General features: G+C 32.4%; 1 protein-coding gene and 1 long non-coding RNA gene across 2 annotated transcripts; both read left to right on the forward strand.

The window, feature by feature from the left end:
* Window positions 1-1,490: 1,490 nt before the first annotated feature.
* Window positions 1,491-21,022, forward strand: LOC107010327 (ribulose bisphosphate carboxylase small chain 2C, chloroplastic). Its single transcript, XM_015209603.2, has 4 exons — window positions 1,491-1,694; window positions 1,789-1,923; window positions 18,161-18,232; window positions 20,726-21,022. Exons 1-4 carry the CDS (start codon window positions 1,518-1,520, stop codon window positions 20,882-20,884), a joined length of 543 nt encoding a protein of 180 aa, XP_015065089.1. The 5' UTR covers window positions 1,491-1,517; the 3' UTR covers window positions 20,885-21,022.
* LOC114076137 lies at window positions 10,300-13,204 on the forward strand. The gene is made up of 4 exons (XR_003576941.1): window positions 10,300-10,525; window positions 10,718-10,826; window positions 12,042-12,188; window positions 12,807-13,204. It is a non-coding gene; the product is annotated as an uncharacterized LOC114076137 (long non-coding RNA).
* Window positions 21,023-27,447: the final 6,425 nt, after the last annotated feature.

Below are 27,447 nucleotides of genomic sequence, written 5' to 3' on the forward strand. Positions count from 1 at the left end.
TGCCTGCATAAGCTCGACAAACGAGTACATCAACCCCTCCTCCTCTGGACTACTCTAGCTAAACTTGAATTTCCCCTTAAGATTATGAAATTGATATATGCTTAACAAACGACTCCTTCTGTTGGAAAATGTAGTACTTGTCTTTTTTCTTTTGGGTACATATAGTTTATATACACCGTACTATGTACAACATCCAAGTAGAGTGAAATGGATATATATACAAGACTTATTCGATTGATTGATGACTTGAGTTGCCTAAGGAGTAACAAATTCTTAGGTCAATGAATCGTTGATTTGAAATTAATCTCTCTGTCTTAGACAGATAGGAATTATGACTTCCAATGGTCCAGAAAGCAAAGTTCACATTGAGGGTATAGTTGGAATTGAGACTTGCACAGGTCCAGAAACCAAAGTTCCCATCGAGCTCTAAAATCACATCTTTGGAATGAAATTCAATTAGAGATAAGCTGCTTCATAGCATAGGTAAAATGGAAGTTGGGAAGTAACCTGCAATAATCAGTGAAATGACATTAATACATTAAATACTTCATATTTAATTATCCTTTCCAGGTTAACAATACTCTATAAAGTAAGAATTATAGAAATGGGCTCATCAAACTTTTGTACTATGTATTTCATACAATAAGTAACCCATAAGGAGTATAACTATACATAAGTGGGGTCTGAAGAGAATGGTGTATACACAACTTTATCCCTATCTTGTGAAGGTGGAGAGACTATTTTCGATGGACCTAAAGCAATATATCTATAAAATGCATTGATATAATAATTATCTGAGAAAATCCAGAATTGGCGTTGGATTATTTCAACCAAATAGAAGTTTGTACCGTACTATTCGCCCCCCCACCCCACCCCCACCCGTTATTCCTCTGCTGGCCATAAAATTGCAATGGCCTCATGTGTGTACCCTGCTCAAAAAAGAGACATATCACTTGCCAATTTTGTTGATTCCTTCTAAGTTAAGGTGAAGTATCGTTCATAAACAATTTTCCCCAAAGTACTACTCACCAAGTTTCCCTTTGTAGAATTAACAGTTCAAATATATGGCGCAGAAATTACTCTATGCCCAAAACCAAACGAGAAAGAAACAATATACAGGGTGGGTTGTGTTCGACAATCAATATGGAAAGGAAGTATTTTCCTTATTTTTTTAGTAAATATTTTCAGTTACACCAAACACACTTTGTGATATTATTTTTAAAAATGAAAAACTCGTCAGAAAGAAAAGGCAAAAGCAACAAAAAAATTCCAAGTATTTTTTAAAAAAGAAAAAAAAAACATATCTTGTTTGTCAGTATGGGAAGTTTGAGATAAGGACGAGTGAGGGGTTAAAATTCAGTGGCCATTGATTTTGTAATGCCAAGAACCACAAAATCCAATGGTTACCATTCCTGTAAGATGAGGTTTGCTAACTCTTTTTGTCCGTTAGATAGGAAGCCTTATCACTATATATACAGGGCTTCCTAATAACCTCTTAGTAACCAATTATTTCAGCGATGGCTTCTTCAGTAATGTCCTCAGCAGCTGTTGCCACCCGCGGTAATGGTGCACAAGCCAGCATGGTTGCACCCTTCACTGGACTCAAGTCCACGGCTTCTTTCCCTGTTTCAAAGAAGCAAAACCTTGACATTACCTCCATTGCTAGCAATGGTGGAAGAGTCAGGTGCATGCAGGTTTGTATATATATATATGTACAACAAAATTCATTGACTATAATGTTATACTCGATTATCTAATTTGTTTGATTAACTATTTATAATTGTATAGGTGTGGCCACCAATTAACATGAAGAAGTACGAGACTCTATCGTACCTTCCTGATTTGTCCGACGAGCAATTGCTCAGCGAAATTGAGTACCTATTGAAAAATGGATGGGTTCCTTGCTTGGAATTCGAGACTGAGGTCAACATCTATCTCCTCTGTTTTTAAAATTTACTAGCTATTAGCTAGTGTGTTGATATGTCGTGTTAATAGTGTTGTGGGATATCATGTGCAGCACGGATTNATTTGGTAAAACCTAATGTTAACAGGCCGTAGTAGTGCATTCGATATGGTTGCAGCAACAAAAGTGAAGAGCCTGCACAACTTAGAGTAAAACTGATAGCGATTGCACATTATCTTTTCACTAATAGCATAAATAATGCATAGTTAAAGAGAAATTGTGATACTTATAATTGGTAATCTATAAGAATGACAAGTAATGTGCTATAAACAATATCTGCAAAACTTTGTTATGCTATCAATTTCTTTACCCAGTCATATGTCCTATATGTCGATCGATGTAACATACCAACTACATTTGGCATTATTATAAGACAAGTTTTTCACTATATATGGGAGTATCTCTAATTTTTTTCTGGCCACAATTGAAGGATATGGCGATAATCATGTCCAAACCTTTTTCGGATTGAAGAACAAATTCTCAAATTAAACCCTTCACGATAATGATAATACTTTGTTAGCCATATAAGGCCCATAATGGAAATGGGTTCATGGTGTTGACATGTGTGGACCTGCTAAAAAATAGATAGACTTAACAAGTTTTGTTGTTTCCTTTTGTTGCCTTCTACTAAGCTAACGTGAAATATCATGGCCCAAAATATAGCTAGGTTTCCCTCTCTATAGGTAATATCACATTTCTCCTAAAAGAGAATTGATCCAACAAAATTGTAGTACATGTATCACATTATTTAGAATACTCTATGCTGGTCGTAAAACTTCTTGTTAATTAATTACTTTCTTCATTTTTATTTGTTTGTCCTATTTTGATCTGTCATACAGTTTAAGAAAGTAAAAAATCTTTGTATCTATATCTATATTTGCAACTAGCATTACACACACACAAAAAAAATCTTTAGTAATAATTAATTAACACTAATAACTTGATTGTTGCTAAATATGTTTTTTTATAGACAGTTACATTTTAGCACTCTTTATGTAAATACCGCTAAAATTTACAGTGAAATTAGGTCTGATGATATTGCCGGTAACAAAAGATTCAGCAATAGTCTTTGTTAATATGTATATTTATTATTGCTAAAAACAGTATTTACTATAATAAAAAATTAGACTAAAATTAAAATCTTTTTCATTTCCGTTAGAGGAAAAGGGTATATGTGAGTCACTTTCATAACAAGGGTATATCAACTATAAATGACAAAGTTGAGGGGTTTATCAGACCCTTTTTCCTTTTTATATAAAAAAATAATCATTTATTCTGCAATTTTTCATCTATATTTTCCTCTTTCACTTTCCTTCTTTATTCCTCTTTTATTTTGATCTTGACTAATCAATTTGTTAGATTTGAAGATACATTCTTGATTGTCACCATCTTCTTCGAGCTTTATCGGATTTATGAACATCGACAAAATTTTGATGCTCTCTATTGAAGCTAGAATTTAACAATGTTGAGCAACCCATTTCGATTACTGGGTCTTTTTCATTAATGGTTTTGTCACTTGAGAATTTCATTGATGAATTATACTCCATTGAAAGATCAAGTCCATTTCTTCCAGCTATACAATCAAGGTCATCTCTTCTCACATAATTTATTGGTGATTGCTGTTCAAGTTCCTAAAATCATTATTGGGTGTGGTTTAAATTCTTCATCAAACAATAATTGATTAGAGATAAGATTCGAAGGTTGATAAATTTTATTAGTGTAAAGAGATTAAAGACGATTTAATTTTATTCACTATATAAGTAATAATTTTAATGCTCATTTGGTGATTTCCATGGTGATATTTATAGTATTACGAGTTGTGAGTAAATAATGAGAAAGTTTTAAAAGATGTGTCAAGAGAGTTGCTATAATAATGAAGTAGTAGTGGTTCAACAATGGTGCACTTATATTACTTTAAAATAGTTTAAGGGGATGATAAAATATAAATATGTAGTCGAAAATTCAATTATAGATTGAGGACGTATTTGATTATTTTCGCATTATCTTTCGAATGACTTGATCATTTGATAATTCTTTTGACAATTAAACACCACTTTTAAATAATTATATAGAGTTTTTTTTTTTTAAAAAAAATTTATTAATGCACTAAAGATAATTAAACATTGATTTTAAGTAAAAACAGTGTTCTTTTTTTTAACTGTACTATTGGTACAGAAAAGTCAATTAATCACCGCTTTAAAATTACTAGCTACAATAAGATGTAGTAAGTTCCCTGATCTATGTTAATTAAACATTGTTTTTAAATAAAAACAGTGTTCTTTTTAACTGTACTATTGATACAGAAAAATTAATTAGTCACCGCTTTAAAGTTACTAGCTACAATAAGATCTAGTAAGTTCCCTGATCTATGTTGATTAAACATTGCTTTTAGTAAAAATAGTGTTCTTTTAAACTGTACTATTGGTACAGAAAAATTAATTAGTCACCGCTTTAAAGTTACTAACTACAATAAGATGTAGTAAGTTCCATGATCTCATAGATCTTCTCTATCCATGCCTTACTTTTTGTTGCCAAGGATTGTTACAATAGAAATTTTATTGGAATTCATTAATTACTACAAATATGATAAAATCAAACCCCAAAATTTACAAATTAAAGATACAGTACTTGTGTACTGTATTAATTTTATTAATATATAATACGATAGTACAACACATACACACAGTAATTTAAAAACAACAAACACACAGGTAGATAGTACGAAATAAAAACAAACATAAACAAAGAGAAGTGAGTATTAATTTTCATCCCCTCTTTGAAAACGGAGGAATTCATCATAGCTATTTGGATGCCATATCCAATTCATCAACTCATGATCCCAATTTCCTCTGTCGTTACTCAACGATGGCTGCCCATCACCTAATTTGAACTCTTCTGGACAATCAGTTTGAATAGATTCCTCAAATTTCATATAGGATGGTTCAATTATAGGCAGCACAACTGGAGGATCAAGAACATCTCTATCATCAATACCATGATAAAATTTCATTGCCAAATCCATCTCTTTATCTCCATGGAAAAAGTCCGGAAACATAGAATCGAAATCAATACTAACATTATTTTCATAACTATTTTCAGCTGTTTTTTCGAGTTGAATTACTAAGCCTTGTTCTTCATAATCTTTGACCACATCTAAAGGAGGGATTTCCTTCTCAGTGTTCTTGTTCTCTACTTTCTCCACCGCTACACCGCCCTCGTTATGAACAGACTCCATAGAGAGAAAATGAAAAGAAAGTAAAGGAAGAAAAAGAGGAGAGTAGTTTGTGTTTCGAATGAGAAGGGAAGTGAGTGATTATATAGTGAGGGGAAGCTACGTTATCGTTTTTGTATTATATGGCTGCATGCATGACTCAGCACATAATTACATTTACAAATTGTGTTGGTGAAGGGAAAAAAAAGATGAAGAATCGAACCTTTAGCAGCAACGTGAAAATTCAAGTAATTAGCTAGTCAACTGAACTGCTGAGATTTCCAGGAGTTTGTATTTTAAAATGGAGATTAAACAGATCAATTAAATATACTGAATTTTTCCACAGATATTAAATCTGGTAGCCTGATAATGCATAAAATTTTTGTGGGATAAATTGTCTGTTATATTATGTACCCAAGTTCGACCTAGTGCTTAATGAAGTGAGTTTAAACAATGAGGTCGTGTAAGTATCGATTTCCAACGGAAGACAAAAAATTAGGTGATTTTTTCTCGTACGTCCAAACATTGGCAGATAGAGTTAATTAGTAGTTGCGGACAAACTAACCTAAACATCATAGTTATTTTATATATATATATATATATATTGGATAATTTAATTGTTAAAGGAATTAAAAAAGCATTCAATTTTTTTTTTTTTAAAAAAAAGTTTTTTAAGAAAACCATACCATAACCGAAAACAGCTCATAGTATTTAAAGCTTGTAACACCTAGAGAAGAAAAGGTAGAGAAAATCCAAAAAAAATGCCGACCACTTTTAAGCACCTTAATGTACTTTGCAATGTGAAAACATTGCTTTTAAAATTTGGTGTTTTGCTACCAATTCTTGGTTTCGAGGTTTCTACTAATTATGGTGTCAGGTTTTGTTTTAGTCTTTAGATACAAGCTAAGCTAAGAGTTAACGGTTTGTTTTTATTTGAGAATATGATGTGTATGTAGTTCACTTTGATGGTTCTCTACTCTATTGCCATGGCGTCAGTCTTTTTGGTTTTTCTCCTATGAAATTGTACAAAGAGATAATGTTAATGTAAAATTATGTGTGTTTTAAATAATGAAGTTGTAATTGTAACTGTTGGAACATTAATTACTAAAGCTTTTTTTTTCTTTTCACAGTGATCAAAAACTGTGTAAAGTACGATTCAAGTGCATTTACAAAAGGCAATAAGAAAGATTGATCAAAATTTCTTAAGATAGGCATCTGTGTGCATAACAAACATACATTTAAAAAAAAAAGAATTTCCCTCTATCGCTAATTAATATTGTCTTCCTTTTTTCTTTATAGAACATGTTTTATAGTCAAATGTCCATATTGATTATTCAGCTGATGAAGTTTTTGTTATTTACAGTTCATTAATGATGATCCAAACCAGATGAGAGTTTTTGGCAATCAATTCTGGCTTTTGAGTCTTTTGGCCAAGTAGCCTTCCTTTACAACTCGATGATGACGAATTAGGTGAGGCTGAAGTAGATGCACTAATTGGTAATGGTGGTAAACAGGGTTAATTGCTCGATCGCCATATTTTGCAAAGCACACATCATGATTTAATGGATTCACCGCTCAGATAATGAGCTGATGTATCATCCTGCTGTTAGACCACATAAGAACATGAATTATTAATTTCACCAAGAGGATCATATTTTAAAAAAGAAAAATTTACAGCATCAATTAAATTCATTACATCGTCAATGCATATAAGTTAAATCCCTTTATATTTTCATTATGTAACAGATTTGAAGCAGTGTATGGAAAAAAAAATACACTGGCAGGACAGGTGTAGAAAGAATAGACAAGTTAAGTCGGACAGTTGGTAAGCAAACAGGTAACCTAAACATTTAGTACATTGATGAAGTTTGATAGGAAGAACATAGTTATAAACATTTAAGATAACGAGAACAAATAGCTGAATTCCTCTTGAGGGGTAGGTCTTTTTTTTATATCGTATGACTTACACATCATTTCGATTTTCTTATGATTTACACCGATTTACTACTCCTCTCCATGGTGATTTATTCACTATATAAGTAATAATTTTAATGCTCATTTGGTGATTTCCATGGTGATTTATAGTATTATGAGTTGTGAGTAAATAATGAAAAAGTTTTAAAAGATGTGTCAAGAGAGTTGCTATAATAATGAAGTAGTAGTGGTTCAACAATGGTGATGAAGAACAGTATAGATGAGGTGATCTTTTTGAGTGATGACTGATGAGAGAGAGGAGTAGGGAGGAGAAGGGTGGAGAGAAAATTAAATAAAAGACAAAAGTAAAAAAAAATATTTGTAAAAAAACTCAAAGTATTTTTACATATGCCTTCAGCTAAGAGAGCAAGTCATGTTAGTACTCAAGGGTGCACTTATATTACTTTAAAATAGTTTAAGGGGATGATAAAATATAAATATGTAGTCGAAAATTCAATTATAGATTGAGGACGTATTTGATTATTTTCGCATTATCTTTCGAATGACTTGATCATTTGATAATTCTTTTGACAATTAAACACCACTTTTAAATAATTATATAGAGTTTTTTTTTTTAAAAAAAAATTTATTAATGCACTAAAGATAATTAAACATTGCTTTTAAGTAAAAACAGTGTTCTTTTTTTTAACTGTACTATTGGTACAGAAAAGTCAATTAATCACCGCTTTAAAATTACTAGCTACAATAAGATGTAGTAAGTTCCCTGATCTATGTTAATTAAACATTGTTTTTAAATAAAAACCGTGTTCTTTTTAACTGTACTATTGATACAGAAAAATTAATTAGTCACCGCTTTAAAGTTACTAGCTACAATAAGATCTAGTAAGTTCCCTGATCTATGTTGATTAAACATTGCTTTTAGTAAAAATAGTGTTCTTTTAAACTGTACTATTGGTACAGAAAAATTAATTAGTCACCGCTTTAAAGTTACTAACTACAATAAGATGTAGTAAGTTCCATGATCTCATAGATCTTCTCTATCCATGCCTTACTTTTTGTTGCCAAGGATTGTTACAATAGAAATTTTATTGGAATTCATTAATTACTACAAATATGATAAAATCAAACCCCAAAATTTACAAATTAAAGATACAGTACTTGTGTACTGTATTAATTTTATTAATATATAATACGATAGTACAACACATACACACAGTAATTTAAAAACAACAAACACACAGGTAGATAGTACGAAATAAAAACAAACATAAACAAAGAGAAGTGAGTATTAATTTTCATCCCCTCTTTGAAAACGGAGGAATTCATCATAGCTATTTGGATGCCATATCCAATTCATCAACTCATGATCCCAATTTCCTCTGTCGTTACTCAACGATGGCTGCCCATCACCTAATTTGAACTCTTCTGGACAATCAGTTTGAATAGATTCCTCAAATTTCATATAGGATGGTTCAATTATAGGCAGCACAACTGGAGGATCAAGAACATCTCTATCATCAATACCATGATAAAATTTCATTGCCAAATCCATCTCTTTATCTCCATGGAAAAAGTCCGGAAACATAGAATCGAAATCAATACTAACATTATTTTCATAACTATTTTCAGCTGTTTTTTCGAGTTGAATTACTAAGCCTTGTTCTTCATAATCCTTGACCACATCTAAAGGAGGGATTTCCTTCTCAGTGTTCTTGTTCTCTACTTTCTCCACCGCTACACCGCCCTCGTTATGAACAGACTCCATAGAGAGAAGATGAAAAGAAAGTAAAGGAAGAAAAAGAGGAGAGTAGTTTGTGTTTCGAATGAGAAGGGAAGTGTGATTATATAGTGAGGGGAAGCTACGTTATCGTTTTTGTATTATATGGCTGCATGCATGACTCAGCACATAATTACATTTACAAATTGTGTTGGTGAAGGGAAAAAAAAGATGAAGAATCGAACCTTTATCAACAACGTGAAAATTCAAGTAATTAGCTAGTCAACTGAACTACTGAGATTTCCAGGTGTTTGTATTTTAAAATGGAGATTAAACAGATCAATTAAATATACTGAGTTTTTCCACAGATATTAAATCTGGTAGCCTGATATGCATAAAATTTCTGTGGGATAAATTGTCTGTTATATTATGTACCCAAGTTCGATCTAGTGCTTAATGAAGTGAGTTAAAATAATGAGGTCGTGTAAGTATCGATTTCCAACAGAAGACAAAAAATTAGGTGATTTTTTCTCGTACGTCCAAACATTGGCAGATAGAGTTAATTAGTAGTTGCGGACAAACTGACCTAAACATCATAGTTATTTTATATATATATATATATATATATATATATTGGATAATTTAATTGTTAAAGGAATTAAAAAAGCATTCAATTTTTCCTTTTTTTAAAAAAAAGTTTTTTAAGAAAATCATACCAGAACCGAAAACAGCTCATAGTATTTAAAGCTTGTAACACCTAGAGAAGAAAAGGTAGAGAAGTTCCAAAAAAATTCCGACCACTTTTAAGCACCTTAATGTACTTTGCAATGTGAAAACATTGCTTTTAAAATTTGGTGTTTTGCTACCAATTCTTGGTTTCGAGGTTTCTACTAATTATGGTGTCAGGTTTTGTTTTAGTCTTTAGATACAAGCTAAGCTAAAGTTAACGATTTGTTTTTATTTGAGAATATGATGTGTTGTAATTCACTTAGATGGTTCTCTACTCTATTGCCATGGCGTCAGTCTTTTTGGTTTTTCTCCTATGAAATTGTACAAAGAGATAATGTTAATGTAGAATTATGTGTGTTGTAAATAATGAAGTTGTAATTGTAACTGTTGGAACATTAATTACTAGAGTTTTTTTTCTTTTTTCTTTTCACAGTGAAAGAGCAAACTAAATTCAGTAATGGAGTTTGGTGCTCCTGAAAAAGTATTAAGAACCCTAATTTCTTTTGCGCGGTATAGCACTTAAATTAATTAACCTATGTAACCTTGGTTAATTTGGAAAATAGGAACTAGCTTTCCATTCTTCATTGATTTGGGGAAAATGAACCTAAATCAGCAGATGTTATACATCGGGTAAATGAAACTTAACCAAGACATTCAGTAATGTCTTATGATTTAGAGATATCTGCGAAGATAAATAATTTGAATGAGGAAAAATTAGAATTCTAGAATGATCGGAAAATCACATTGATTTGGGGTTAAACTAATCCCAATCTTATATTTCTCCGCCAATCTGAGGAGCGACCAAACACACCTAAATTTTCATCTCTTAAATTTTCTCGTCAAAGTTGTATAATCCCAAACATTTCTCTCCTAGTGAAGTGTTACATGTTACGTTGGGTTGAATTGAGTACTCAATTTCAGTGACAAGTGAGAGGGCTCTGTAATGGAGGCCAGGCGCTGTGTAAGAGAGGTATAACTTTTTGATCTTGATTTATCATTCTTAATATTAAGATAGGGTGTAGGGTTCAGGGTTATCTTGATTTTTGGGTATTGGTCTATGCTGCAAACTGCAATTTATTGAATTGGGTTATAAATTATTTGGGTTTGAAATGAGTACTCATCAGATCGTATGTACATTGAATTCCTCGCCCCTTTTTTTCAGTTGTGGATGGTTTTTGGGGGAAACAGAAGGTCAATTTTAGTGAGAAGTGAGAGGGGCTTTGTATTTTCTTGATCTTGATAACATGGAGGCCAGGCGCCGTGCAAGAGAGGTATAATTTTTTGATCTTGACTTATCATTCTTAATAGTAACACAGGGTTTATGGTTCATGTTTTCTTGATTATTGGGTATTGGTCTAATGCTGGTTAAAGTGAGTATTATAGATTACATGTTTTCTTAACTTTCTGAACTATGTGATATATGTTCTTTTGAGATTAGCTTTCTGATTATCATGTCATATGTCAATCGTTACATGTTAGAGGTGTTCCAGATTAGATATTATGGCTAAGTGGACTCCATTGAGAATTCATTGGTAATTTACAAGATGTATACGATGAGGTACGAAAATATAGTTTCAACATAAATTTGAATGTTAAAGGTTGTTGGAAAGAAATCATCAGTTGAAGTAAGTGACCTGGATTTAGATTTAGGATATTTGTAATGGAAAATTACTTTCGCCAATAAGTGAGTGAAGTCTTTTCCGCTCTTCTGGTGGAAAATCATGAGTAGGGAAAATATTTTCTTGACTTCAAGATGAGTAAATAATAAAGAGAACATTTTGAGAGGAAAATGTTTTCAGGCATACTGAACTCACCACCTCAATAATCCATTGTCGGATTTAACAAGTGTGCAGTTGGAGAAGTAAAAAACATAAACGATCAGAAAGAAGCACATTACTTCCAGATGGAATCACGCCCATTTAGGAACATTCCTCCATTATAGTAGACGACAAAGGTAAAATGTGTATACAAGTCTCAACTGTCAGTGCTTCCAAACGCTAGAACAATCTTATGAAGACGTCAAGACAATTGCATACTCATATTGGAAGGTGGAATGTTGGGTTCATAAGATTATAAGCTCCAAAATTTACTACATGTCATAAGTAATGTAGACATTCTTGAGAAAGATGACTTGGTCCCTGAAGGATGCTTTGAGTATTAGTGCTTTTCCCTTACATACACTAAGGCAAAGGGAGAAGAGTCTATTTTAGCGTACAAGTTATTGAAATTTGGATGTCATAGCCGTAATATTGATGTGATTTACATTGTATAATTTTCCTACATTTGTCGGCAAAGTCTTATAAGGTTAATTCTCGTGGGCTTGAAATCTTCCCCAAAAGTTTTTGTTGTCTATTATTGTCATGGTTATGGATTCATGCACTTTTTTTGTTGAAGGTCTCTGTCTTGCAAAAGCATTTAAAGTCTCAGACAAGTTATCTTCTTATAAAAGAATTTGTAATAACTATCATTAACTGTTGGCATTCCAGGGAAATTAGCATCTTTTTTGTAATGGAGTTGTTGCAATGGATTACCCTGGTGGGCTTTAAGAAGGCCTTCCTTCATGGTTACATACCAAGTTTTGACTAGCGGGTTGAGTGTTGACGATGTCATTGAGCATTACTTAAAATTTAAAGGTATAACTCAATTGGATAACCTACTTCATCGTCTTCATCATAAAATTGATTCTTCTGAAAGGCTCAAGACACAAATAATATGTAGAAATTAAATTCAAAATATCTTACAAGTGAAGGTCTGAGCCATGTGAGCTTAAGTTTTTGTTTCATTATTTTTCTATAAATTATGTAGATAGCTCAGTTGACTCTGATGGTAAGCTGAAGACGTTTTAGGCCTGCCTGATAAATGGCTTCAACCATCTCTAAGACCGGAGGACTGTTGTTTCTGCTGAATTAGTGAAGGCTGATGTTACTTTTGGAACCCTTCTGTAAATGTGAAGTAGCATCTTATCGCGGGTGAATGTATAAGTAAAATGAAATAATCTTTCTTTTGGGATGGAGACTTGTTTGAATGGCGAAATAAGGGCCAGTTAACATTGGTCATCTGATCGTGCTTGTGCCAGGAATGCCACTGTTATCTATCCCAAATTCTCAATTGCATTAAGTGATGTTGAATAGCTTCTAGTAGGACTATCTTGATTGGTTGAGCATTATAATTAGATGCACAGATACTGATAGTTTCTTCTGTGTGCATTATAATTAGATGTCATCTCTTACAAACATGAACCCCGTTTACAGACTGTCCTGGAGTTGCTGAATGCCACAAAAGAGATAGAGGGACTACTAGAAAGGTGCGTCACCTGTTTCAACTTTTCTTTTGAATTAGTGTAAAAGTTCATCGTTGTGTTAAATTTTTTAAGAAGTTGATATCTGAATATTTTCCATTTATGGGAGTTGCTCCACTGTCCGAATTTGTTGAATTCGGTCATATGCTTATTCTATCATGTTTTGCTCTTGTAGTTTAGGAAACACTTGTCCTCATTTAGCTTGATAAAGAGTCACAAGAACTGTCCATATCTGTGCAGACAAGTTAATTTAGCACAATTTTAAGTAATTACACAAGAACTGTCCATATCTGTGCAATTAACCATCCCGTTTAAATAAATACACAAAGCTATTGTTCATGCCTTTTTTTGTTGCCTCTAGATCTTCATAACCCTTTAGAGTTGCAATTTACTCGACGAGATTTGAGATAAGCAACCTGAGATATAAGAGCCGGGGATTCGGTCATTTGGTTTGCTTTTGATTTTTGAAAATTGTTTTTCTGAATACCGAACTGAATTAATTTGGTTCAGTTTGTGATTTTTTAATTCGATTCATTTTTCGTAATTCAATTTTGAAATCACTGGTCGTGGTCGCTGGTTGCTACCTGGTCGGCGGTCACTGGAGGCTTGACTTGGAATTGAAATTTGGAAGAGAAGCCTAGAAGGCAGAAGCAAAAGATGCTGCAGAAATCGGAAAAACAAAAGTAAAAACCTAATGCTAATTTATTAGTTGCTAAGGGTGAAAAATGAAATAAAATGAACATGCTTAATAGTATTAATAACTACATAATATTTATTATAGTATGCATATTAGTGTGTATTTTTTGGTTTAATCGAAATACCAAAAATATGAAAAACATATTATCAAAATCAAATAAAAAAAATATCAAAAATATAAAATTATGTTATCGAAATATCAAAAAAAAAATTGGTTTGGTTCGGTATTTATGCAGGCTGGGCATATATGACGAAAATTCGAAATATCGGATCGAATTGATTTCATTACTGATTTTCTATGACATGTTTTTGTATTTTCGGTATTTTGGATTGGTTTTTGATAATATGTTATCATATTTTTGATATTTTGGTAAATTAAAATATACACACTAATATATATACAAAAACTTATAAATATTATGTAATTATTAATACTACTTTGGCCTTTTAAGTTTGTTTCCTTTTCTGCCCTTTAGCACTTAGTAAGTTAGGATTAGGTTTTCATTTTTGTTTTTCCAATTTCCGCTGCACCTTGTGCCTTCTCTTTCAAAATTCCAATTCCATGTTTAAGCCTCCAGCGATAGCCGACCAGGGCAACAATTAGCGACCACAACCAGTGATTTCAAAATCGAATTTAATAAATTGAACTAAATCACAAATATTAAATTGAATTAAAAAAAATTGAACCGAATTAATTTGATTTGGTGTTTGGTTCAACAGTTCCAAAAATTGAAATAAAAAACCAAACTGAACGCCCAGCCCTAATTTTTTGTGCACAAAGTCTATTAAGTAACTGCGCAATTGTTTTTGCACTATTGGTGCGCACACTAGTTATAATTAAGTATCAGTTTTAAGTAAAAACATAGTATTTATTTTTTACATAATTGGTGCACACAAGTTAATTTAGCACAATTTTAAGTAATTACACAAGTTTTTTTTGACTATGTTGATACATAAAAGTTAATTAACGCACTGATTTTAAGTAGTTGCACAATTTTATTTCATAATATTGGTGCACAAATGTTAATTAAGCACCATTTTAAAGTGACTACACAATTCTTTTTGACACTATTGTTGCACAAAAATTAATTAAGCAGTTCTTTATTAGTTAACTACCCAAAAAAAAATTCACATTGATACATAGAAATTTATTGAACATCGCATTTGTATAACTACATAATTTTTGACATTGTTGATGCACTAACATCAATTAAGCTTTTTCTAAAAAATAGCTACACAATTCTTTTGGCTTGAAATCTCAGATAAAAAAACTTTTACATTATATATTACATGCAGAAAAGAGAAAAATAAAATTGGTAGAAAAATAATAACCTGATCGAATTTCCCAGAGACTTAAAAACGAAATAAAAACTTATAAAACATTAATCCACGAGCTGGGGAATCTTGTTTTTCTTTAAATAGCGAAGGTACTCTTCATAAGTGTAAGTGACCAAATCCACTCCAAAAGTTCAAAGTCCCAATTAGCTTTAGTAGCTAATGATGATCCCTCATCTGGAGGAGGAATTTCCATCAGTTTTTCTAATTCCATTAATGATGAAACAGTTGAAGACAACAGCACAGGAGGATTAATAATTTCCTTTTCATATGGAGTAACTTCCATCACCTTTTCTTCATCTTCTGGTAAAAAATCAGAAAACATGGCATTAAAATCTATGCCAGCACTTTCATAATTAGTTTCACCTAATTTCTCCAAATCTAAGATCAACCCCATATCTTCATAGTCTTTTACATCTAAAGGACGAATTTCACCTACACTTTTTTCTGATTTTTTCTCTATTTCCTCATCAAGATTTATAATTTCTACTTGCACCTCCTTAGCACCACCTTCTTTACGAAGAGACCCCATAACAATAGAAAGAAGAGAAGAAAAAATGGAGAAACCAAAGTAAAAGAAGAAAAAGAGAAGATTATATTGTGCTTTGATGGAGTAATGAAGTGAGTGATATATAGTGAGGGAAGGAAGTGTTTCTGGATTATACGCTAGCATGCAAGGTGGTTTCTTCTCCCACTGTGTTTAAAGTGTGATTATATGGAACCATGTATTGTGCATTAAATTTAATGGGAAGTTTAGATAATTAAATTTACAATATTAGTATATATAATTTAAATCTTAAATATATTAGATAATTTGATAATTTTTTGAAGAAAAATAATTTTTTTTCCTCAAACAAGGATAAAAATGTCATTAATCGGTTATTAGAAAGAAAACAAGTCTGTAGGATTGTATTTTGTAACGCCAAAGACACGAAACAGCCAAGAAATAACTTTACAATGTGAAAGTTTGAATTTTAGTTTTGGTGTTTTGCTAGTTAGAGTTAAGTTGCCTGCATGTATAAACATGTGGCATCAATGAAGGTAGAAGAATCATTAAAGTATGTTCTAAATTTTGTTTTATACTAAACATTTAATGTAGAGGTAATTACAGTTAGTTAGTTAGTTTGTATTGAAATTAAATAGTTCAGTTTAGTCGTTCTCTTTTAGAATGACACCACTGTTATTGGTTTTATATCTATGAAAGAGTACAAGGAGGTAAATTGATTGTGTGCAACACTAGTGTTAATGTAGAATTATTTATGTGCGTTCAAGAGTTATAAAAGTAAATGTTAATTTTATTTTTTACTTTTAACATTTAAGTTAGATATAATTACAGTTTGTTTGTATTGAGAATAAGTAGTTCAATTTGATGGTTCCTTTTTGGCATGACATTAATTTTTATTTTTCTCAAACATTACAAAGAGACAAATTGATAATGTGCAATATCATTGTTAATGTGCAATATCAATGCTAATGTAGAATTGTTTATGTGTGTTTTAAGTAATCCATTTCCTCAATCTTAATGATTTCTACTTGAGCAAAGTAAAGGAAGAAAAAGAGAAGATTATTTTGTACTTTGATAGAGTGATGAAGTGAGTGATATATTGTGAGGGAAGCAACTTTAGTGTTTTTGGATTATATGCTTGCATGCATAACTCGGCACATAATCCACACTATTAGCAAGGTGTTTTTTCTCCCACTGTATTGAAAATGTGATTGTATGGAATTGTTATAAGATCCAAGTATTGTGCATTAAATTTAATGGAGAGTTGTCTACAGTATAATTCTACTGCATATCAGTAACATAGTTTAGATAATTAAATTTACAATTATTAGTATATAATTTAAATCTTAAATATTTTATATAATTTAATAATTTTTTGAAGAAAAATAATATTTTTCCTCAAACAAGGATAAAAAGGTCATTGATCGGTTGTTTAAAGGAAAACAAGTCTGTAGTATTGTATTTTGTAACGCGAAGATAAGAAACGGCCAAGAAATCTCCAAAAAAAAAGCAGACCACATTTTTGCACTTGGATAAACGTTACAATATGAAAGTTAGCTTTTCTGTTTTGGTGTTTTGCTAGTTAGAAAGAAGTTGCCCGCATGCATAAACATGTGGCATCATAAAGGTTCTTTATACTAAACATTTAAGTTAGAGATAATTACATTTAGTATGTATTGAGAATAAGGAGTTTAGTTTGGTGGTTCTGTGAAATAGTATAAGGAGGTAAATTGATTGTGTGCAATGCTAGTGTTAATGTAAAATTATTTATGTGTTAATGTAGAATTATTTATGTGCATTCAAGAGTTACAAAAGTATGTGTTAATTTTAAATTATACTTAACAAGTTAGAGATAATTATAGTTTGTTTGTATTGAAAATAAGTAGTTCAATTTGATGGGTTTTTTTTTGGTATGACGTTGATTTTTTATTTTATTTTTCTCAAACAGTACAAAGAGATAAATTGATAATGTATAATGTTTGTGTTAATGTCATTATAAAAAGGTCATTAATCAATTGCTAGAAAGAAAACAAGCTTGTAGTATTTCATCTCGTAGCACCAAGATTAGAAACGGACAAAGAATCTCCAATAAAAGGAAGGTCCACATTTTTTGCACTTGGATGAACTTTACAATGTGAAAGTTTTCTTTTTCGTTTTGGTAGTTCTCTTTTAGAATGACACCAGTTTTTTTTTTTGGTTTTATATCTATGAAATAGTACAAGCCAATATATTGATTGTGTGTAATGCTAGTGTTAATGTATAATTATTTATGCGCGTTAATATAGAATTATTTGTGCGTGTTCAAGAGTTGTAAAAATATGTGTTAATTTTATTTTATACTTTACTTTTAAGTCAAAGATAATTAAAATTTGTTTGTATTCGGAATATGTAGTTCAATTTGATGATTCCTTTTAGCATGATGTGATTTTTTTTATATTTATTCTTCTCAAAACAGTACATAGAGATAAAATGATGATGTGCAATGTCAGTGTTAATGCAAAATTATTTTTGCGTTGTAAATAATGTAATTGTGACCGTTGGATTAGAAATATGATTATATGTAACTGTTACAAGAACCAAGTATTGTGCATTAAATTTAATGGAGAGTTGTCAACAGTACAGTACTACTTCTAAACAGTACTATTGAAAAATGGATGGTTCCTTGCTTGGAATTCGAGACTGAGGTCAACATTGATCTCCTCTGTTTTTAAAATTTACTAGCTAGTGTGTTGATATGTTGTGTTAATAGTGTTGTGGGATATCATGTGCAGCACGGATTTGTGTACCGTGAGAACAACAAGTCACCAGGATACTACGATGGCAGATACTGGACCATGTGGAAGTTGTTGGGCTTTGTGGAGGCTTGTGAGCCGGCCCGACCCATTACTGAAACCCTAGGTTAACCATTTGGCTTTCCTATAAATATGATCCTTGTATTTGTAATTCTAGATAAGCACAAGTGAAATAAAATCCTCCTGTTACAGTCGTGGAGTAGGGAAACCGAACCACGTTAAATTCTTGTGTGTCCCGTTTGTGTTCCGTTTCTCTTTTCTCTAGATTATTTGTGTGTGTTGTGTGTTTAATTCCCAACAATTGGTATCAGAGCGAGGTTTCAACAACATTGTAACACAAACTGTGAGAAATTGTCACCTAGGGTTCTTGTGTGAAGAACTGTGTGCAGGGAGGAGTAGCCGCCGTTACCGTGTGGGTAACCTCAAGCAGCAGCCGGCTAGGAGAACCGCGCAGGGTGCGAACAGCCGTCGTCCGTGTGCTGTCCGTCGCGCCGTTCCAGTGGCCGCCGCGTCGAGGAGCCTCAGATCCAGCCGCGAGCGTCCAGATCGTGAGCATCGTCCAAATCGCCGCCCGCTGTCTGTAGACGCCGTTAAGGGAATTGCCGAAGTCCTTTGAGATGGCAGAAGATGGGAAGTTCCGAATTGAGAAGTTCGATGGTACAGATTTCAGTTGGTGGAAGATGCAGATTGAAGATTTGCTGGTTCAGAAAGATTTGGACGTAGTGTTGGGTGACAAGCAAGGAAAATTGTCTGATGCAGAGTGGGCAGTTTTGGATCGGAAAGCTATGTCAGTTATCCGACTCTCGTTGACCAAGAATGTTGCGTTCAACATTCTTAAGGAGAAGACAGCGAAAGGCATCTTGGAAGCCTTGTCTAACATGTACGAGAAGCCATCTGCAGCAAACAAAATTTTTCTGATTAGAGAGTTGGTGAACACAAAGATGAAGGAAGGCAGTTCAGTTACCGAGCACATCAACTCATTGAATTCGATCTTAGCCAGACTTTTGTCAGTTGGCATTAAGTTCGATGATGAAGTTCAAGCTTTACTACTGTTATCATCATTGCCTGACAGTTGGTCCGGAACGGTTACAGCAGTTGCCAGTTCAGTGGGACCTAATGGATTCACCTTTGAGAAGATTCGTGATCTCGTTCTTGGCGAGGATGTCAGAAGAAGGAGTTCTGGAGAATCATCAGGTGATATGCTAAACGTCGTCAGAGGCAGAGGAAATAACAGAGGTAGTGGGAGCAGGAACCGAAGAAGGAGTCAGTCAAAGGCTCGGGATGGCTCAGGTGTAACATGTTGGAACTGCAAGGAGGTGGGGCATTTCAGGAATCAATGCCAGAAAGACAAACAAGTCAACATTGCAGAAGACAGCGTCAACGAGGATTTGTTTATCTGTTGCGCGGAGAGCAATGTGGATTCCTGGGTCATGGATTCTGGTGCTTCTTTTCACGCTACCCACAGCAGTGAAGCATTGCAGAATCTGGTTATTGGAGACTTTGGAAAGGTAAGGCTTGCAGACGATAGAGCTCTTGATGTTACGGGCATGGGTGACATGGTGCTGAAGACGCCAGTCGGTTTCTGGACCTTGAAGGATGTCAGAGTTGTTCCAAGCTTGACGAAAAGTTTGATTTCTGTTAGGCAGTTGGATGAACAGGGACATCATGTGAAGTTCGGAAATGGGCAGTGGAAGGTCGTGAGGGGCAATCTTGTCATGGCTCGTGGAACAAAAAGAGGATCGTTGTATATTGTCGGATTACCGTCTGAGGGAGTGACCGTCCCAGTTCAGAAGAAAAACAAAGTCCGGTTCACAGAATCTCGTGGGCAGAAGAAGGTTGTCTTTGCAAGAAAGAAACCCAGAGCCACAGGTCAGATTCAGGATGAACGAGCAAGGAAAGGTTCAGGAAGACCAGTCAGAGGCGTTTGTGGCAGTGGGAGCACCGGCCGTGCTTCAGCCAAGGCTCCTAGAAGACAGTGGGTCAAGAGAACCAGTATTCCAGCTGTTGATACGTCTCCAGAAAATATCTTGCTGAGTATGGAGAGTGTTTGTTCTCAGGGAGTTCTAGGATCCGGCAGTTCGTGTCTCAAGTGGGAGCCGGTAGGGACCGAGGACGAGTCAAGGGCAGTTTCAGCCGTGACTGATGTGTTGAAGCTTCGGGGAGCTTCAACGGGCCTTTCAGTTGACTGATGAGAAGGCCGCTGTAGCAGGAGAGAGTTGAAAAAGATTACTAGACATACAAGTGTTCTAAGTGGATGACAGTTGAAATTCTTCAAGCCTCCAAGTGGGAGATTGTTGGGCTTTGTGGAGGCTTGTGAGCCGGCCCGACCCATTACTGAAACCCTAGGTTAACCATTTGGCTTTCCTATAAATATGATCCTTGTATTTGTAATTCTAGATAAGCACAAGTGAAATAAAATCCTCCTGTTACAGTCGTGGAGTAGGGAAACCGAACCACGTTAAATTCTTGTGTGTCCCGTTTGTGTTCCGTTTCTCTTTTCTCTAGATTATTTGTGTGTGTTGTGTGTTTAATTCCCAACAGAAGTTGCCCATGTTTGGGTGCACCGATGCAACCCAGGTCTTGGCTGAGGTGCAGGAGGCAAAGAAGGCTTACCCACAGGCATGGGTCCGTATCATCGGATTCGACAATGTTCGTCAAGTGCAGTGCATCAGTTTCATCGCTTACAAGCCCGAAGGATACTAAATGTGTAAATGTCAACAGTGAGAAACTGTTCGCATTTTCCGTTTTGCTTCTTTCTTTCTATTCAATGTATGTTGTTGGATTCCAGTTGAATTTATTATGAGAACTAATAATAGTAATAATCATTTGTTTCTTTACTAATTTGCATTTTCACATATGATTTCTGGTGCATATCATAATTTTATTTCATTCCACCAATATTAATTTCCCCCATTCAAGTTACTTATGAAATAGAAATCCTCTTCTCCGACTACTTTATTTGTCCGAAAGTCTTGTGGCTGCTATATAACGCAAAATGGATAGAGAAGATTCATTACTAAGCCGATCCTAACTAGTTTTGCATTGAGTCATATGGTGGATTGATTTGGGTAAAACCTAATGTTAGCAGGCCGTAGTAGTGTATTTTTGAAGATTCGATATGGTTGCAGCAACAAAATTGAAAAGCCTGCACAACTTAGAGTAAAACTGATAGAGATTGCACATTATCTTTTCACTAATAGCATAAAATAATGTATAGTTAAAGAGAAATTGTGATACTTATAATTGGTAATCTATAAGAATGACAAGTAATGTGCTATAAACAATATCTGCAAAAATTTGTTATGCTATCAATTTCTTTTCCCAGTCATATGTCCTATATGTCGATCGATGTAACATACCAACTACATTTGGCATTATTATAAGACAAGTTTTTCACTATATATGGGAGTATCTCTAATTTTTTTCTGGCCACAATTGAAGGATATGGCGATAATCATGTCCAAACCTTTTTTCGATCGAAGAACAAAATCTCAAATTTCAATCTAATAGAGTTTCATATCCAACTATTCCCTTCTTTTTTTTTTAAATGAATAATATAACTACCTAACCAGTCAAACTTATACATGACACTTTTTTTTTTTATATATAGCGAGTTTTTCTGAAATTTGTCTTGTGTTAATGATAAAATAATTTTTAAATCTGTTTTCTATAAGTGACACACAGTCAATTTTCAGAAGCGTTCACAACATTTGTTAAGTATTATTCAAAACTATCGCTAGCCAAGCTTTATAATTAAGTCTCACACTATGGTCATTTATGATATTTTTTCTATTTTAACCCTTCACGATAATGATAATACTTTGTTAGCCATATAAGGCCCATAATGGAAATGGGTTCATGGTGTTGACATGTGTGGACCTGCTAAAAAATAGATAGACTTAAAAAGTTTTGTTGTTTCCTTTTGTTGCCTTCTACTAAGCTAACGTGAAATATCATGGCCCAAAATATTGCTAGGTTTGCCTCTCTATAGTTAATATCACATTTCTCCTAAAAGAGAATTGATCCAACAAAATTGTACTACATGTATCACATTATTTAGAATACTCTATGCTGGTCGTAAAACTTCTTGTTAATTAGTTACTTTCTTCATTTTTATTTGTTTGTCCTATTTTGATTTGTCCTACAGTTTAAGAAAGTAAAAAATCTTTGTATCTATATCTATATTTGCAACTAGCATTACATACAAAAAAAAATCTTTAGTAATAATTAATTAACAGTAATAACTTGATTGTCGCTAAATATATTTTTTTAGAGACAGTTATATTTTAGCACTCTTTATGTAAATACCGCTAAAATCTACAGTGAAATTAGGTCTGATGATATTGCCGGTAACAAAAGATTCAGCAATAGTCTTTGTTAATATGAATATTTATTATTGCTAAAAACAGTATTTACTATAATGTAGAATTATTTAGCTTGCTTATGAATTAAATCCTTACATCTTACATAAAAGTTTTGAATATTCTACTTGATCGGAATCTTGCTTATAGCTTTGATCACTTCTGACATTGAAAAAATATAGTGTAATTTATTCTCTTTCAACTTTCCCAACTCCCTGTATTATCAAATATAGGAGTCAAATACAAGTAACGTAGTAATTCTTCCACTTTCACTTCATCTCTTTGTTTTCAAATTTTCGAATTTCACAATTTAAAGAAAGTTGTATATCTATAAATATTTTTGAGAAAATGATCTAAAATTCCCAATTTATTACTCAATTTTCAACTATCACATTTATTTTGTATGAGAGTTCTATTACCTCAAACATTTTAAAAGTATAATATATATACCCCTTAAAAACTCACACCCAGATTTATACAAAAGGTGAACTGCATGCGCTGCCATGTAATATTACGTTTTTTTTATGGGAAAAGAATCTGATATACCTCTCAACTTTGTCATTTGAAGTTGCTATATCCCTCGTTATGAAAGTGGCTCATATATGCCCTTATTCTTATACAAACGACTCACATATACCCCTGCCGTTACAAAATGAGCTCACATATAACTTCATTTAACGGAAGTTAAAAAATTAGTTTTAAATTTATGTTTTTACTTTTAATTTTTTTTTAAAATTATTTAAGGGTATATATGATTCTTCTATCAAAGTGTAAGGTATATTTTAAATTTTTTTTTCATACATAAATTATTTTTTGACTTCTTTTATTATAATTATTTGAGTTTCTTATTCTTATTTTATTTTTTTTCTTTCATTCCTTAGTTTAAAGAGAAAAAATTTTAACTATTTTTTTTGTCTATATTGTAATTTGATTTTTGTAATTTGATTTTTGTATTCGAAGAAAAAAATTTAGTTATTTACAATAAGTTTTACAAGAATATTATTGAAACAAAAATAAATTTGATTATCAAAATATAATTCTAAATTAGTCATTGAAACAAAAAAAAAAGAAAAAGAAAATATGTTTGACGAGGATTAAATTTACTCATATGGAATTTTTTTTAGAAAAAAGTAATAAAAAATTAGACTAAAATTAAAATCTTTTTCATTTCCGTTAGAGGAAATGGGTATATGTGAGTCATTTGTTTATAAGTAGGGGTATATATGTCACTTTCATAACAAGGTATATCAGGTATAAATGACAAAGTTTTTTATCAGACCCTTTTTCCTTTTTATATAAAAAATAATCATTTATTCTGCAATTTTTCATCTATATTTTCCTCTTTCACTTTCCTTCTTTATTCCTCTTTTATTTTGATCTTGACTAATCAATTTGTTAGATTTGAAGATACATTCTTAATTGCCACCATCTTCTTCGAGCTTTATTGGATTTATGAACACCGACAAAATTTTGACTCTCTATTGAAGCTAGAATTTAACAATGTTGAGCAACCCATTTCGATTACTGGGTCTTTTTCATTAATGGGTTTGTCACTTGAGAATTTCATTGATGAATTATACTACATTGAAAGATCAAGTCCATTTCTTCCAGCTATACGATCAAGGTTATCTCTTCTCACATAATTTATTGGTGATTGCTGTTCAAGTTCCTAAAATCATTATTGGGTGTAGTTTAAATTCTTCATCAAACAATAATTGATTAGAGATAAGATCCGGAGGTTGATAAATTTTATTAGTGTAAAGAGATTAAAGACAATTTAATTTTATTCACCATATAAGTAATAATTTTAATGCTCATTTGGTGATTTCCATGGTGATATTTATAGTATTACGAGTTGTGAGTAAATAATAAGAAAGTTTTAAAAGATGTGGCAAGAGAGTTGCTAAAATAATGAAGTAGTAGTGGTTCAACAATGGTGATGAAGAACATGTACAGGTGAGGTGATATTTTTGAGTGATGACCGATGAGAGAGAGGAGTAGGGAGGAGAGGGGGGGGGGAGAAAGTTAAATAAAAGACAAAAGTAAAAAAAAATTATGTAAAAAAACTCAAAATATTTTTACATATGCCTTCAGCTAAGAGAGTGAGCCATTTCAGTACTTAAGGGTGCACTTATATCACTTTAAAATAGTTCAAGGGGATAATAAAAATAAAACCCGATAAAATATAAATATGTTATCGAAAATTCAATTATAGGTTGAGGACGTTTTTGACCATTTTCGCAATATCTTTCGAATGATTTGATCATTTGATAATTCTTTTGACAACTAAAACACCACTTTTAAATAATTATATAGAGTTTTTTTTTTAAAAAAACTTTATTAATGCACTAAAGTTAATTAAACATTGCTTTTAAGTAAAAACAGTGTTCTTTTTAACTGTACTAGTGTTCTTTTTAACTGTACTATTGATACAGAAAAGTCAATCAATCACCGCTTTAAAATTACTAGCTACAATAAGATGTAGTAAGTTCCCTAATCTATGTTGATTAAACATTGTTTTTAAGTAAAAACAGTGTTCTTTTTAACTATACTACTGATACAGAAAAGTTAATTAATCACCGTTTTAACATTACTAGCTACAATAAGATAGTAATAAATTCCTTGATCTATGTTGATTAAACATTGCTTTTAAGTAAAAATAGTGTTCTTTTAAACTGTACTATTGATACAGAAAAATTAATTAGTCACCGCTTTAAAATTACTAACTACAATAAGATGTAGTAAGTTCCATGATCTCATAGATCTTCTCTATCCATGCCTTACTTTTTGTTGCCAAGGATTGTTACAATAGAAATTTTATTGGAATTCATTAATTACTACAAATATGATAAAATCAAACCCCAAAATTTACAAATTAAAGATACAGTACTTGTGTACTGTATTAATTTTATTAATATATAATACGATAGTACAACACATACACACAGTAATTCAAAAACAACAAACACACAGGTAGATAGTAAAAAATAAAAACAAACATAAACAAAGAGTAGTGAGTATTAATTTTCATCCCCTCTTTGAAAACGGAGGAATTCGTCATAGCTATTTGGATGCCATATCCAATTCATCAACTCATGATCCCAATTTCCTCTGTCGTTACTCAACGATGGCTGCCCATCACCTAATTTGAACTCTTCTGGACAATCAGTTTGAATAGATTCCTCAAATTTCATATAGGATGGTTCAATTATAGGCAGCACAACTGGAGGATCAAGAACATCTCTATCATCAATACCATGATAAAATTTCATTGCCAAATCCATCTCTTTATCTCCATGGAAAAAGTCCGGAAACATAGAATCGAAATCAATACTAACATTATTTTCATAACTATTTTCAGCTGTTTTTTCGAGTTGAATTACTAAGCCCTGTTCTTCATAATCCTTGACCACATCTAAAGGAGGGATTTCCTTCTCAGTGTTCTTGTTCTCTACTTTCTCCACCGCTACACCGCCCTCGTTATGAACAGACTCCATAGAGAGAAGATGAAAAGAAAGTAAAGGAAGAAAAAGAGGAGAGTAGTTTGTGTTTCGAATGAGAAGGGAAGTGTGATTATATAGTGAGGGGAAGCTACGTTATCGTTTTTGTATTATATGGCTGCATGCATGACTCAGCACATAATTACATTTACAAATTGTGTTGGTGAAGGGAAAAAAAAGATGAAGAATCGAACCTTTAGCAGCAACGTGAAAATTCAAGTAATTAGCTAGTCAACTGAACTGCTGAGATTTCCAGGAGTTTGTATTTTAAAATGGAGATTAAACAGATCAATTAAATATACTGAATTTTTCCACAGATATTAAATCTGGTAGCCTGATAATGCATAAAATTTTTGTGGGATAAATTGTCTGTTATATTATGTACCCAAGTTCGACCTAGTGCTTAATGAAGTGAGTTTAAACAATGAGGTCGTGTAAGTATCGATTTCCAACGGAAGACAAAAAATTAGGTGATTTTTTCTCGTACGTCCAAACATTGGCAGATAGAGTTAATTAGTAGTTGCGGACAAACTAACCTAAACATCATAGTTATTTTATATATATATATATATATATTGGATAATTTAATTGTTAAAGGAATTAAAAAAGCATTCAATTTTTTTTTTTTTAAAAAAAAGTTTTTTAAGAAAACCATACCATAACCGAAAACAGCTCATAGTATTTAAAGCTTGTAACACCTAGAGAAGAAAAGGTAGAGAAAATCCAAAAAAATGCCGACCACTTTTAAGCACCTTAATGTACTTTGCAATGTGAAAACATTGCTTTTAAAATTTGGTGTTTTGCTACCAATTCTTGGTTTCGAGGTTTCTACTAATTATGGTGTCAGGTTTTGTTTTAGTCTTTAGATACAAGCTAAGCTAAGAGTTAACGGTTTGTTTTTATTTGAGAATATGATGTGTATGTAGTTCACTTTGATGGTTCTCTACTCTATTGCCATGGCGTCAGTCTTTTTGGTTTATCTCCTATGAAATTGTACAAAGAGATAATGTTAATGTAAAATTATTTGTGTTTTAAATAATGAAGTTGTAATTGTAACTGTTGGAACATTAATTACTAGAGCTTTTTTTTTTTCTTTTCACAGTGAAAGAGTAAACTAAATTCAGTAATGGAGTTTGGTGCTCCTGAAAAAGTATTAAGAACCTTAATTTCTTTTGCGCGGTATAGCACTTAAATTAATTAACCTATGTAACCTTGGTTGATTTGGAAAAAAGGAACTAGCTTTCCGTCCTTCAATGATTTGGGGAAAATGAGCCTAAATCAGCAGATGTTATAAATCGGGTAAATGAAACTTAGCCAAGACATTCAGTAACGTCTTATGATTTAGAGATATCTGCAAAGATGAATATAAATAAATATGGAAATTCACTGCAGATGAACAATCCAG

The sequence above is a fragment of the Solanum pennellii genome, chromosome 2 (assembly GCF_001406875.1).
Source record: "Solanum pennellii chromosome 2, SPENNV200".
NCBI classification, from domain to species: Eukaryota; Viridiplantae; Streptophyta; class Magnoliopsida; order Solanales; family Solanaceae; genus Solanum; species Solanum pennellii.